The sequence below is a fragment of the Grampus griseus genome (assembly GCF_964374135.1).
Source record: "Grampus griseus genome assembly, chromosome: 3".
NCBI lineage: Eukaryota > Metazoa > Chordata > Mammalia > Artiodactyla > Delphinidae > Grampus > Grampus griseus.
The window spans coordinates 115,379,382-115,394,819 of record NC_139019.1 but is presented as its reverse complement, the minus strand read 5'-3'; the positions used below and the strand labels follow the sequence as shown (position 1 = coordinate 115,394,819).

General features: G+C 51.0%; 1 protein-coding gene across 6 annotated transcripts in view; it reads left to right on the top strand.

Moving 5' to 3' along the window:
* SIL1 (SIL1 nucleotide exchange factor) overlaps nucleotides 1-15,438 on the top strand; it is a 295,785-nt gene extending 280,347 nt beyond the window's left edge. For all 6 annotated transcript variants that reach the window (XM_082652456.1, XM_082652454.1, XM_082652453.1 and 3 more), the window contains 3 exons: nucleotides 10,274-10,370; nucleotides 10,815-10,979; nucleotides 14,896-15,438. In XM_082652456.1, coding sequence (XP_082508582.1) covers nucleotides 10,274-10,370; nucleotides 10,815-10,979; nucleotides 14,896-15,252 — 619 coding nt within the window. In that variant the 3' untranslated portion in view covers nucleotides 15,253-15,438. The remainder of the gene's footprint in view (nucleotides 1-10,273; nucleotides 10,371-10,814; nucleotides 10,980-14,895) is intronic.

Genomic DNA, 15,438 nt, shown 5'->3' with positions numbered 1-15,438 from the left:
GAAGGATTTGTTTGGTGAAGTGAAGGTGTTGGAAACTTTAGCAGAAAGTGGCTGTGTTTGGAGAAGCCAAGGGAAATGCAGAACTCTGAGTTTTGGAGAAAGCAGATTTTAGAAGGTCCAGGAAAAAGTAGATATGTTGTTTGGGCAAGAACTTTGAAGGGAAGGATGACTCATAGTCTGAACAATGAAATGCGCTTAAGATAGTCACAAGTGATTACTGCAAAGAACAGAGAGGAGACACCTAAACAGACCAACAAGGCCGCATGGGGAGCTCTTAGAGTTGAGCTTTTGTCTGAGAGATGATAAAGGGGCCTATAACTGAGGACAAAGGTGTAGATCTCTGAGAACACTGTCAGGAATACTAGGTGGGTGGAACCTGGGATGCTTAGAACAAAGAACCTGCCTGAGCAGTTACTGTTCAGAGTGAGAGGAATGGCAGGGAAGGCCTTGGGCCCGCTGCTGCAATCAGATGATTCAGTGTAGCAGATGAAAGGGTATCACCATCCTCTCTTCTATTTTGCCTCTAACTTCTCTTTTAATAAGAATGGCCTTCCCTCCAGAAAGAGTAAAACAAACATGGCTAAGAAGAACTTCAGCCCAAAAGTGTGAGGAAGGAGAAGAGCCACTTGCTTCTTAAAATTAGTTAGGGTCTGAAACATCAAATGAAAACTTAATGATATCATCATGAGACCTGTGCATGTGAATGTTTAAGCATCACTGAGAGAGGAGTAAGGAGGCAGGATGGTAACTGTTTTGCTTTTCAAAATAACAAGGCAAGTTATTGAGACTTCATTTATGGGCATTTCTAAAGAGAGGTGATCTCTTGGAGCTAGTGTGGGTTCCATGAAAATAGACTGATTTAAAGCTTAATATCCCTTCCTTCCTCCTGCCCTTCCTTCTACAGAATAGTACAACCATCTTACGCGTACCACTTGATGGCTTTTTTGAAGTGAACATACCCATGTAACTACCACCCGAGTCAAGAAATAGGGTTTTAACAGCACCCCAGAAGACTCTCATGCTCCCTCCTAATTCTAATTTCTTTTTTCAGGAAGATTTGCCAACCTAGGAGATTAGACCGCTGTTATAGACAAAGAGGGAATCTGCATTTCAGAAGCATTTGTCAGAATCTCATGATAATCAAATAGATCAGATAGAGAAATTGATGATCAAGTAGGTACAAATCCGCATGTCTTTAACAATCAGACCTAATAAAGGTTTGTTTATAAGTGGTTAAGTGTCAGCAGAGCCTTCACTGTAGTGATGTGCCAAAGAGATCATGTCAGACTCTGCCTGTCCAACCTGCATTCAGGTTCTCATGTGAGGGCATGGGGGCAGATGACACAGATTCGGAAGGGATAACCAACATGTTAGACAGAATGAAGATCCAGAAGAATAGTGACAGGCTAGGACGAAGGGCCCAGGTAGCAAAGCAACATTTAAAATTTTGTTATTATTCGATTTTTAATTTTATAAATTACCCATATTTGTGGTTTGGTTTTGTTTTGTTTTTTTAAAAAGTCTTACCACACAGGAACAAAAGTATGGTGTCAGTCCACCGAATCATTTGTAACTTGTTTTTTACCTTCTCTACTTGTATTCAGGGCCATTTTGGAGAACACTTGACTCATCAGAGGGTGATATGAACAGCCTGCAGGGATTTGACCTAGGCAGGCCCACTGTTGAGTCAGTTTTGTGACACTACTGCCAAAAACCTAGATGTGCCTCAGGTATTAGGGGCAGATGACCTTGGGTCAGCGTGGCTGGGCCCACTGAACTCTGGAGGAGTTGGCCCAGGGGGAGTCCTGTGGATAGGTGTGAATACCACCTCTGCAGGGATTTGTCAGTACGTGGGGCAGTGTCCCATAGAGCATTGTCAAGAAGGCAAAGGATTTCAGGAGTCACATGAAGAATGACTGCTGGATCCCATGAGGCTAGATTTGTGAGAGGGGATCTTTCTCTGGGCATTTGGCTTCTAAGGTTCAGAAGGGCTGACCTGTCAGGGCAGGTTCAGGTGACTCTACTTTGAGAGGGCAGATTCGGACCAGTGGATATAAGCTACATGAAAGCAGATTTTAGCTCGGTAACAGAAGACGTTTTTCTAGCAATTGGAAGAGTTTAAAGCTAACGTAAGGATGAGTCTCCCTACTGCTGTAATCTTCAACCTTGCAGCCAGTTATCAGACATGCTGTCTGGATAAAAGGTTGGGCATTGGATCTAGTTATCCCAAATGCTGGTTCTCAGATCAGTGCCAGGCCTCCTGGTAAGGCTCATGTGAAGCATTTGTGAAAAATCAGGTGTTTGAGCCCTATCTTCTGAGGCTGTGATTCAGTATGTGTAGGGTAAGGGTTAGAATCTGTTAGAATTTTCAGAAAGTGCCCGAAGTGCTCCTTGGAGAAATGGCTTATTCCACAGCAGGTGCAGGAAAAGTACTATATCTTGTACAAGAACATCTTGTGCCAAAAAGTATGGAGGTGCTCAAAGAATGATGGAAATGTGTCAAAAAGACACAGAAACCAACATGAAAAGGCTCTATTTTTTTTTCAGATTTAATCAGGTATATTTTACATAATCATAGAACTGGATTATAACCCATAGATTAAATAAGAATCCATACTGATATAAATGAATGAATAAGTGAGGAAGAAGGAAAACTTCTTTTAGGTAGAGTGCCAACAAATACAGATAGAAGCAATGATGGAGTTTGAATATCATCCTTTGACAAACATCATGGTATTAATTATTTTAAATAAGAATTACTGATGAATGCCAGAACTAATGGGTGAAAGTTTGGTGAGGAACAGGCTGTCTTCATATCTTAAAGAGTCTCCTCACAAAATATTTATCAATTCAAAAGGGACAAATAATATCTTTATAGTGGAGAAATCTGGCAGACACCACCATGATCAAGTAATCAAAGTGAACACAGCTACTTGTGAGCCTGAATGACATCATGTGCCTCCTGATATGATGCACCGAGAAAGACAAGACATTGCTTTTGTGGCATTCTTGCCAACCTACACTACCTCAGTCTAATCAGGAAAAAACATCAAGTTCAGGCTGAGGGACATTCTACAACTGGCCTGTACTCTTCAAAACTGTCAATGTAAAAAGAAACCAAAAAACAAAAAAAAACTGTCAATGTAGTGAAAGACAAAGACAGGCTAAGGAAGGGTGTGTCAAGGTTAAAGGAGATTCAGAGACATGCTTCTCAATTCATCATGTAAGTCCTGGATTGGACCTTGGACCAAAATTATTTTTCTAAAAAGGATATTATTGGGACAGTTGGCAAAATCTGAATATCTATAGATCATGTATCAGTGTTAATTTCCTGATTTTGATAACTGTGCTGTGGTTATGTTCTTAGGAAATACACACTTGATACATTTAAGGTAAAGTGGCATCAGATCTGCAACTTACTCTCAAATATTTCAGAAAAAATGTATAAACATACAGAGAGAAAATGAGAAAACGAATGTAGTAAAATGTTAACAGGTGACTCTTGATAGGAGTCTTTTTTTATTTTGCAACTTTTCTGTAGGTTATTTTTCTGTATAATTCTCTGTAGTAGTTTTTAAGTGCCCAGTCTGAAATGATTTAAGGGAGGGGGGAAATGCCCAAGGTGATTATGATGCAGAGCTATGTTTGAGAGCTACCAGATGTCAAGAAGATTCTTCAGTGCCCCTTCCTCTGCGGCCCCTTTGTCTCTCCAGAGGTAGGAAGATTATCATTCTGTGTGTTTGTGTCTGGAAAGAGGTTCTAGAGATACTGTTGTGAGCTTTATCATTGTGGTGAACTGTGGGTGTCCCACATTTGCTTAAATGACTGGCATCTGGTTGGGGACTGTATTTGAATGGGTCCAGTGATTCTCCTTCTTTTCTCCAGTGTTCAGATAGAACTTCTGAGGGGCCTAATGTGGTTCCCACCACAGCTAGGTGGTATGAAGCTTGTAACAGGCTGGATGTTTTGTTTCTCCTGGGGGCTTCACTTTCATGTGGAAGAGTTGTACTTGGCATTTATTTTTTTGGTGAACCTATTCTGTTTTTATTTAAGTTGGTAACTGTCCACATCTTGATTAACATATGCTTAACCCTATTAATCCCTAGATGGCAGGCTACTATAGATCCCTAATGAACCTATTTCAGGAGTACACATCCTGCAAGTCCTTGTGTTTCACAGGTGATGAAGGCCACACGCTAGGGCACAAATAAGATGAGGCCATCGGAGAAGGAATCTTTCTCTCTGGGCAAGAAGATGAGCATGCACAGTGTCACCAGTCAGGATCACAAATGATTAAGCCTGTGGTGTGCCCCCTTTCCCTACTGCACAGCATCTTCGCAGAGAGCATTTCAGAACAATGGTAGCTTTTTCTTCTGTTATGAAGACAGAAGAAATAATAATTGTCCTACTTAGAAATATTGCAGGGACTCATGAGAGGGCACATACCCCATGTGTCTCATGTCCCCAGTGTGCCGTGGACAAGCCTGATATCTAGGTTTGGACTGACACTCCGGATGACACAGGCTCTGCACCAGGGGTTTCACCTTAGTATTTCCTCAGCCCCCGTCGAACCAGTCAACCTAATCCTTATTTCCCGTCCTGAAACTCTGCCTTTTTGTTTTTCTCCTTTTCCACTGATTCAAACTCCCTTTTTAGCCCTTGTTGTTTTGATTCACCTGTGCACAGGATTTCTGTGCACTTCCTGTTTCTGTGCACACACCCTGGTGCCAGCAGTGCCTGCTTCATGGCCCTGTGCATTACAGAGGACCCCACACTGAAAAGGGCCTGTGTTTGATTTAATGCTCTGCCCTCACCATCTTGAAATTCCTAATAGCTTTAAGAACAACTAAATGTTCACATTTTCATGAACATTATGTAGTGAGTCCTGAGTGACAGGGAAGGTGGAGGGCAGCTTCTGAATCTGAAGTGGGCAGCATTCTCATGAGCCCCCCGGCCACCCTGAGATCAGCTCCACCACCTCCTCAATGCCGCCTAGACACTTGCTCAGCTTGGTTAGCTGAAATATGACCTCTGACCCTTGGCATATTGCCCACATCAGTCACCCTGACCCAGAGCGTTTGGTTTCTGCAAATGCAATCACTTCCATTTCTGCGTGCACCCCGCCAGCCCCCCGCCTTCAAGATTAACAGAGTAGCAGCTGCTGCCATCCCTCTGCACACAGACAGCTGACTCGCCTGCTGATTGTGAACATCCCAGTAATCCAAGTGCTAATGGTATTTATTCAGTCCAGCCAGCTTAGCCCTGAACAAGGTTTATTCTCATTTATCTCATTGGAGACGAGCTACGTCCTTAATATCCTTCTGTTGACTTTGAGCACACCAGCGCCACTGATGTCGCTGAGAGGCGTGCCAGGCCCCTGCCCTTCCAACTCACTCACATCCCCAGCTGTCAGGACACCCATCTTCCAGCCAGCAAGACACCCCTACCCCCACCCTCAGGCGTGGGCCACAGCTCCGGTCCTGAGTCTATAGGCTAGGAGGGGGATGAGGCCAGCATACATGTGCCTGGGGCATCTGGGGTGAATAAAAGCAGTGTTCTCAAGGATATGGTCTGGCCTCTTTGTGTAGCAAACCCACTATAATTATAATCTTTCAGTCACAATGTATTGTCTAGCATTTTGGCACTCATTAGCTATTCTATCTTTAACTCAAGGTAGTTTTAGCTCTGCCTCACAGGTGAAGAAACTGAAGTGAAGGGTCTTGCCCAAGGTCATCAGCCATTGTTTACAGGATTCTCACCAAGAGTTCTCCAGACTTTCACCCTGGCACATTCTGTAGACCTCACTCTGAGCTATTTTGGGCATTTCTTCCCCCAAAACATAGCAGTGAGCATTCAGAGCCCAAGGCTGAGCTGCCTGGAGAGAGAGGGGTTCTGAGAGCATGTTGGTGTCTGCCCCTCTAGGGCAGATTGCTCAAGAAAAGCCCTTCTCTGCTGTCCCTGCCTGGATGGACTGAGTGCCATCTGGAAATGCTAGCCTGGTTTTTCCTACCCTCCTGATGTGTTTCCTCAGCCTCTTTGACTGGGTGGTGCTAAAAGCCTTTTTTCGGAAGGGTATTGTATGGAACCCCTGATGTGTCCGTGGAGCCACTGAAGCCCTGAAGCCTGGGGTAGAGCTCAGAGTTACGTGAGTTCCCTCATTTACGCCAGTCAGGGTGTGGGCCCAGGGCTGCTAAGGCTGCACTTGGCCCCACTCAGCCATAGGCCCACATTTGGCCCATGGTCCTGCTCTACTTACCCAAGTTTTCAGGACTCTGCTGCAGGTGAAAAAGTAAATTCATTGCCTTATGAAAGTGATTTTTGCAAGTGGCAAAAGGCACCAGGCTTTCCCTTTTTCTCTCTGGTTTACTTCTCCTGTGTTTGAGTTCTATTCTTTCCTGCTCTAAATGGCTTCCCTCCATGGGGATGGTTTGGGTTGGGATGGGACCTGGCTGCTATTGGCATGGCTATAGGTGCTTCTGGCTTACAGCAACCTACCTACCTTGTGAAGAAGAGAACTTCTCTGTCCTGACTCCAGTGTAGAAGACTGAAAAGCTCTGATTGCCAGTCCTCGGCAACCAACGGAGGGCCTGGTGGGGGGCAGATATGATGAGCCAGTATTGGGCCATAAGCCCTCCCTGCGGGATTGGGACCTGCCCCCTCAGGACCACAAGGAGTGGAAGAGGCAGCCATCAGTGGAAGGGAAGAAAGGGGTGTCAGTGCCTGGTGAGGAAGAAAGGATGCTGGGCAGATACCGACACACACCACGTAACAGTCGGCCTGACCTGGGAATCGTGAGCTATGCCTGGCTCAGAGTGTCCCTCCAGCTCATCTCCCACCCTGGGGTCACTGTCCTGAGGCAGGCCCTTCTCCTGGGCCCTCTCTTGTGTCTGTATGCCCTAGAAGTGCTTGTTTCCAACTCCCCATTTTGCCTTGCGTGTGTCGAGGAAGGAGAAGCAGGAGCAGGTTCCGCTTGCTGGGCAGGGTATGGGTCCTGTGTCTCCTCATCCTCAGGCGCAGCCTGACCTGCCCTTGTGTCAGGAGTCAGCTGCACTCCTCAGCCCCGTTTTCTATGATTCTTCAGGGCAGCCTTCCACTGAATGGTCTGCTTGCCTCTCTGTACATGCTCATGCTGTTCCCTGAGCACATGCCTGTCTTCTGGTGCACAGGCTGTCTTCCTCACTCCAGTCTTCTGCAGTCTCTCTTCTTCCAGGCAGCCCTCCTGGCTCTTCCAGACCAGACATTCTTTCTCTGAACCCCCACAGACCTTAGGTTCAGAGCCACCTGGTACAGCCTAAAAATTACATAGCCGTTCATTTATTCACTCTGAAACCTGTAAGTAGAATACGGTGGTGTGGTGTCTCTCCTATGTGTGGAGCCTGGCTTGTTGAGTGTTGAGTGGCAGAGAACAGGCTGAGTGTCCCCAAGGATCTGTTCTGCACGTGGGGCTTCTCTGAGCAACTGCCTGGACAGTGCCTTGCCTCTAGATCTTTCCTAGGACAGTGCTTTCTGGCCCTTTCTAACTCACATTGGGGCTCTGATAGACAAAATGCTGGGGAAGCCATATATCTTCTTGGCTTTTGGCATCTTTTGTTTACTCCCATTGGCTTATTCTTTCTCTGGAGGATCCTAGGAATTTGCCTACACAGTATGTGCCCTCGCCTTTTGCCCCTGGTAGTTTGTTTTCTTGTTTGTGCTGTGGTTCCCGTTGGGGTTTGAGTCTTCTCTCCCCTTCTGCCAGGTGAAACCTGGGTGGGCAGAGTCCCAGTATTATTCATGTCTCTCCCCTCTCCCAATACTGCCCAAGTTAGTGACAGGGCTGCTACTCTGGGAGCTGCTTAGGCTGGGTCTCCTTGGAGGCCCCTCTGCTCCTGAGCTCTGAGCTTGTCTTTCGGGGTTAGCCAGGTGATTGTTTCTGGGTCTTGTTCTCAGCAGATCTGTAGACAAGGATGAAGCTTCACATGACGTCTTTGGAGGGCCTTGTCTGTGCCGCTCTGCAGGCCCACTGGGGATGGGGCTCCTAGGTGCTGTTCCCTGAGGCTGATGAGATGTTGGGCCTCACAGCCCCCCTTCCTTGGGAGACTGTGTTTGACGTTTGTGTGAATTTCTCAGCGTGGTCGACTTCTTTTCCTAGACCCTGCCTGTTGTGGGTGAGTGTTCCTCAGACACGTGATGGCAGAGACAGCCCTAATTAACTCACGCTTTGATGAAGTAGCTGCCTTTCTCAAGGTGGGGGAGCAGGGGGCAGGGAAGAGGCTCAGCTCCATAATCCCTGCATTGGCGCCCACCTGCCTATCTGGAGAGGAGCTGTCAGCCTTCTTCCCCAGGGACCCCAGTGCATCTCCAGGCTGCTCCTCAGACACAAGTGAAGTTGCAGTGGGAAAGGCCGGCACCCACCCTGCGCATCCTTTTGCAGAGAAGATGCAGAGGGATGCAGGCGCCTCCCATTTTACAGCAGGAAAACTGGCTCCATGTGCTAAGTCTGCTTCGAACCTTGAAGCTGGGGCCTGGTAGGAGTAGTGGGTGGACCATCAAGGACTCACTTGGGCCCCGTTACCGTACCATCCAGCCAGCTTGTATGGGGTGCCTGCTGTGTGCCAGGCCCTCTCCTGTGAGCAGCAGTGTGCTCTCTCTCTTGTTACCTGCCTCCCCTTTTCTCTGGGTTTTGGATCAGGAATCGACTCTCTGATTTGTCTGTACTCTGCCGTACTCTCCAAGATGTTCTGAGGGCCCCCTGCTAAGATTGTGGGTTAGGAGAAACAGGTGCTTTTTGGGTCTCCAGGGTACTTTGTGGTGGCCATGCTAAGATAAGGCAGCCAGGGCCCAGAAGAGACTGGGTGCCCTCTGTGTGCTTGCTGTCTGGGTGAGGGTGACAGCCACTGTCTCACCTCTGGTCCAGCCTCTCCCCTTGCTGCTGGTCTCAGGCTTTTTACATGCCTGCCACCTTTCTTTTCTGAGGCCTCATATGCTGCCGATGAAGGAATCTTGACCTTCTTCGAAGGCCTAACTACACAGATCTCTGCGCTTGGCACTTGCTCCTTAATTCATCATCAGTTTGATCTTAGAAAGTAAGGGGTTCCCAGCCATGTCCCTGTCTGGCACCCTGCCCTAGAGGAGGTCTCACCCTCCAGGACCCCCATCCTTTCATCCATGAGCGCTTTGCCTGAAATATTTGTTTAAAGCTCATCACTCTTTTTTTTTTTTTTTTTTTTTTTTTGTGGTACACGGGCCTCTCACTGCTGTGGCCTCTTCCGTTAAGGAGCACAGGCTCCGGACGCTCAGGCCCAGCGGGCATGGCTCACGGGCCCAGCTGCTCTGGGGCACGTGGGATCTTCCCGGTCCAGGGCACGAACCCGTGTCCCCTGCATCGGCAGGCGGATTCTCAACCACTGCGCCACCAGGGAAGCCCCAAGCTCATCACTCTTTCTCTAGCCCAGAATGGGGACTGGCGTTCCAGAGGCAGCTCTGGGTTCTTTGTGTTTCAGTGTTGCCCGTTTGTTGGTTGATGCAGTCAGTCATGGTTGTACACATATGTTGCTTCATTCACTCCTTACTGTCCAGGGCCCTACGCCATGGCAGACCCTGTGCTAAGTGCTGAGATACGGGGACAATCATAGTAGCTGCTGTCACATAGTGGAGAGTCCAGCAGGGAGGCAGCTGGGTTAGGATCTACTCAGGGATGCAAAGGCTCCCTGGATGTTGTTCTTTCTGCCTGCCTCCCTCCCATAAGTGTTTACTCTATACTGTCTGTGTGCTCCACCCAGGAGGAGAGAGAGAGGAAGGGGTCCCTGGCCCTGGAGCTACACACCCTGAAGGGAACAGATCGTTAGTGATTCCCCCAGAGTGTGATGCACCTGGGATCATGGAAGGGGGAAGCACGTAAGGCTGGCTTGAGGAACGTGGAGGAAGGCTTTCCATAGGAGGGACACTGAAGTAGCACCTTCAGCATCAGAGGGATCTTAAAATGGTAGCGGTGATTTCCATTCCCAGATCACCCCAGCCCATTGGCTGATAGGGAGTGGACACTGGCCTGGGGCCCTTGGCCCTGTTGTCTGTGCCATAGGCCATTGTACCCAGGTGGACCTACACCAGTTTGTTTTTGTTTCCCCAGATAAGTTCTAGCTTGTCCAGAGTGGGAACACCCCCTGTGCACCTTGTTCCTCCCCAGGGATGGCTGCTGTGGTGGTAGCCCTCTTAACCTGGGTTGGGCCCAGGGGCGTGCCCCCAAGTTGGTGAGTAGGTGTAAAGTCCTGCTTTCCTGTGCTTCCCCCTCCAGCAACCCAAAGGTCCAGGTGGAGGCCATTGAGGGAGGAGCCTTGCAGAAGTTGCTGGTCGTTCTGGCCACGGAGCAGTCTCTCACTGCAAAGAAGAAGGTGCGTTTCTGCTGCCTTTTTCCCGCCCAGACCCCAGCACACCCGTGGAGCCTAAAAGACAAGGGTCCCTTTCCGGGTTGTACACGTCACCCTTGGGGGCCTGAGTGGCCATCCGCTGGGTGGCGTAGGGGGAGAGGTCCCCTTCACCTAAAGCAGCACAGCAGTATGTGAGGCGTCTGGAGGCCTGCTCCCACGGTGCAGTCTCAGGTTCAACACCCTGGTTTCCTGCCCTGGGCCTCCGTTTGTCCACTGGGTGGTGTTGAAGGTGTCTGATATCTCTCCTGGCTCTCACAGCCCTGGGTACTGGGGTGAGCTATACCCAAGGGTGGTGGTTGGGGCCGGGAAGAATGGGACCTGGGCTGGGGTAGCTGGGGCACCTCTGGGTGCTTGCCCCAAGGCCTAGTTTCTGTGGCCCCTCACCCATCTGGATCTGTGCCTCCCCAGGTTCTGTTTGCCCTGTGCTCCTTACTGCGACACTTCCCCTATGCCCAGCAGCAGTTCCTGAAGCTGGGGGGACTGCAGGTGCTGAGGAGTCTGGTCCAGGAGAAGGGCATGGAGGTGCTGGCCGTGCGCGTGGTCACTCTGCTCTACGACCTGGTCACTGAGAAGGTGAGTGCCCAGGCCTGTCCTGCCTCCCGTGCACTTTGCTTTGTGTTTGTTTCTGGCCATTTGATCCTCCCCACTCCCCATATCTTCCATCCATTCCCTACATCCTCATAGCTTGAGTGTCCTGAGCAAACATGCCAGCCCTGAGCTGGGCTGACAGGAATGCTGTGGAGCCCAGGATTTCTGAGATGTCAGGGCAGATGTCCTGTGGGAAGTGACTGCTGAGCTAAAACCTGAGGGCTGGTGAGGAGTGGGAGGGGAGGAGGGGGCACTGGCAGTGGTCAGGGGTTAGCATGATGAAGGGTCAGTGTGACCAGAAGCCAGAAACAGCCAGGATCAGCCCTTCATGGAATAAAAGGTCATTTGGCTGAAACCTAGGGTGCGGGTGACCAGGAGCAGCTGTGTCTGGGAGCCATCACAGCAGCCAGGAGACTGAGGAGCCAGGGGCTGGAATGATGCTGAATCTTAAGATTCTAGAAACCTGGAGGTGCCTCCTCTGGGAGCTTTGGCTCTGGGCAGGGGCTCAGACTGGCTGCCACTGAAGGACCCAGGGACCCACGGGCTTGCCATCTGGGAGGAGACTTGGTCCCCAGCCCACTTTGGTGTTTTTGAGCCTGAGAAGTGTCTTAATTAAGGAGAGGGTAAAACCAGCCAGGGCTGATTCTTAATTCAGCTGCTGCAGAGAGCATTGGCAGGGTTTTCTCAGCTGCCTCTCTGGGGCCACACTCTCTCTACAGCCAACTGCGGATTAGTGGAGCAGGGCTGGGCAGCCGCTGGAAACCACTTCTGAATGTTGGAGGAAGAGGGGCCCAGCCCTTCCTCCCTGGCCCTCCCCTGCGCACCCCTCCCGCCAGGCCTCAGGCCAAGGATCAGGGTTGTCTGTTGCTGCTTTTCTCTCCACCTGTTGGCTTTTGTGTGTGTGCACTCACTCACTCTGTCTCTCTTGTCCTGTCTTGTCTTTCAGCCTCTCCCTCTCTCTCTCCCCCTCTCCCCCTTTCTCTTCCTCCACCCCTCTAAGCTGCCGAAACCCTGTTTCTCAGAACAGCAGGCAGCCATGTGGTCCTCACGTCCAATTAATAAGGCCAGGGCACAGCTGACATCCTGGGAGTGGGCCAGCAAGCCAGGGGAAGGACATGTACACAGGCTTGGCATTTCCCGGGAGAAACCTATCACTTTGCCCTTGTGACTTGGGTGTCTCTTTGCTGCCCCCAGCCCTGGCGCAGCGGGCACCGTGACTTTGCTTCATCCCTGGAGAGCTACCACTGGCAGTCTCACCAAGGCTGCCCTGGTGAGAGGCAGGCCCCTGAGTCAGCTGGCCCCGGAGCCGACCTTTGAGGCTTTGGGGTGCTGTGAAGATCAGGGAGGGAGTGGCGTCTCTCTGCAAACAGTATGGAGACAGCCATGCTCCTGCAGGTGGAGGACCGTGGAGGAGTTTCAGCCAGAGAGTGTTAGAACAGATGGCAGCCATACTTTACACTTGAGGCAGTCAGGGCTTCTTGTTCTTATGGTTTCTCAGAGAGAATAAAGAGCTAGTCAAACTAGCCAAACCCATCTGCGGATGGGTCCAGAGCTGCCTGAAGGTAGAGGTGTGACAGGTTGCCAACCGGGGGGTGCCATGCACCTTGAGGGCATCTTTGGTGTCGGGAGGTAGCAGCTGAAGGCAGAATTCCCATGAGAGTGTGGGACCACCTCTCAGATTGTTAGGGTCCTTGGCTCACCGGCTTACCCCTTCTGTGGTCTGCCAGACCCCAGGCATTTCTTCTTCTGTCCCTTGGCTCTTGGTGGGCCCTCCACTAAGAAACTATGCCCTGACATCTGGGCTCCTGCAGAGCTGGGATGCCCTCCTGTGGTCATGAGCCCACGTCCTCTCGTGCCTTCTTGGAGCTGAAGGGCCGCAGGGGTGACCTGCCCGCTGGTTCCTTCCACAGGTGTTGACTGGGTATCTGCCCTGCCAGTGCTGTGCCAGCCCCATGATCCCTGCCCTCCTGGTGCTTTCAGGCAGACATTTATCAGAGAATCTCCTAGAGCATGTAGGCCCTGGAGGCTTATGATCAGGGCCCTAACCTCTTCTGGGGAGTCAAAGGAGGTGCTGAGTGAGAAATGAGGGGTGAGTCAGGTTGACTGTGGAGTCAGTGTTGGGTGAGAGGGTGCCTGGAAGTGGGAGCTGCACGTACATAGATCCTGGGGGAGAGTTGGTGTGACGGGTGCCAGAGTGAGGGCATGTGTGGGGAGGAGCCCAAGTGCAGGCAGGGCCAGATCCTGAAGAGCCTCCAAGTCCCAGTGAAGGGAGTCAGTCTTTATCATCAGAAATGCCAAGTTGTGAAGGGTTTGGGGCTGTGTCATTGTCTGCTGTCAGAGGACTGGAGGATGCAGGCTGGGAGCGGGAGGCAGGAGACTGCAAAAGTGCAGTGAGGAGCAGCGCCCATGGGGCAGAGAGCTGGAAGGACTGGGATGTGTTTGGAGGTGGAGCTGGCAGGACTTGGGAGTAGGAAAGGACTTCTCCATCCCTCTCAGCCTTTTCTGTCCCAGGATGCTGACCCCCCTCCTCCCCTGCTTCCTCTGCCAGCTCCAACAAGCGCCACAGCCATCAGGTTCTCCACTGTGGCCCCTGATCTTTTTCTGGGCTTCCCTCTTGCCTTCCCTGTCATCTGCATGCCTCATCCTCCCCTGGAGTTAGGGCAGTGATTTCTTCTTTCTTCTTGCAAGTACATTTAGTACAACCAGTATGGGACATCTCTACCCATTGCCGACCCTTCATCTCTGCATAGCCTTCCTCTGACATTTGAAATAAGTTGGTAGACTCCTGGTGGCTTGCCGTGACCGTATAGTGATTAGTACTCTGCATTGTGAAATAAGTTGGTAACTTGTCGGGTTTCAGGTGTTTCCTCTGGCAGCCTGGCAGGATCGGTTCCCACCATATTCTGATGGGGCTGGGTTTCTGCACTTACCAGACACAGGCCATGCATGTGACTTCCTGCCCAAACTTTCCTCAACTCCCGAGGCCCTCAGCATAATGGCCAGGGACTCCCAGGGCTCCGAGCATTCTGGGCCCCAGCCTGGCCCTCGTGCCCCATCGACCATAACAGCCTGCTGGTCTTCAAACATGAGGTGGGCCCAGGCCTATTGTTGCAACCCTCCTGTGTCTGTGGACCCTACACCCTTATCCCCTTGGTCAACTCCCACAAGCCCCTCAAGGCTCAGGGACTGGCCAGCCTCCTCTGTCGCCCGTGCCCTAACTCCTGTGAGGGAGTGGATCTGTAGTTGTGGTGATGGTGATGTGATGCTGCTGCTGGTACAGCTAACGTTTGTTGATGGCGAAGCTCACATTGTGGGTGTGCTCTCTGTGCTGGGCACTGGCTGCATGGTCACTGTCCCACTGAGTTCTCCCAACAGTCCTGAAGGGGTTACGTCCTCTCCTCCACATCAGAGATGATGGCATTGGGTCTTAGGGAGGCAAAGTGCTAGCCCAAGGTCATTCCGTCATTCAGCTGTCAGTGGTGGAGCAGGAATTTGAATCCAGACTGTCTGCCTCCACACCACCCTGCTGGATGAAATGTATCATGATATTTAGGACTTATTCAGTTAATTTTTAATCTCCTGATAGATCCTGAGCTCCTTGAGGGCAGGGACCATGTCTCCATCTTGGTTTCTCCAGCACCTGGCACATTACACAGTTGTTTTTGATGAGTGGATGGATGGACAGATGGGTGGACATATGGATGGGCTGGAGAGCATGTGTGAAGCTATGAGTCCAGTTGGCCTTCTCCCATGAAGGGCCTTTGAGGCCCAAGGGGAAGGAGGAAGAGGGTGCAGACTCTTGGGTCAGCCATGTGCCTTCGAGTCTAAAAGGCAGGGCTGACTGCTCTCTGTGTGTTCTCTCCCCTTCCCACACCCTGGCCCCTGGCCGTGTGGATGGCAGATGTTTGCTGAGGAGGAGGCCGAGCTGATGCGGGAGACGTCCCCAGAGAAGCTGCAGCAGTACCGCCAGGTGCACCTCCTTCCAGGCCTTCAGGAACAGGGCTGGTGCGAGATCACTGCCCACCTCCTGGCACTGCCAGAGCATGATGCCCGCGAAAAGGTGCTACAAACGCTGGGTGCCCTCCTGGCCACCTGTCGGGACCGCTACCGTCAGGACCCGCAGCTCAACAGGACGCTGGTCATCCTCCAGGCTGAGTACCAGGCACTGGCTGCCCTGGAGCTCCAGGATGGCGAGGATGAGGGCTACTTCTGGGAACTCCTGGACTCTATCAACAGCTTGCTGAAGGAGCTAAGATGAGGCTGCCCCTGCCACTGGGACTAGACCGGGATGCTGCTAGTGAGGCTGAGGGGCACCGGCTGGGGTGGGCTCTTCAGGGGATACCAGCTAGGAGGGAGGACTTCCCCACTGGGGCCTGGGCATCATCTGGGCAGTGCTGGCCTGGCCATTAAATGGAAGCATGAAGGCCATTGTCTGTCTGTTTAC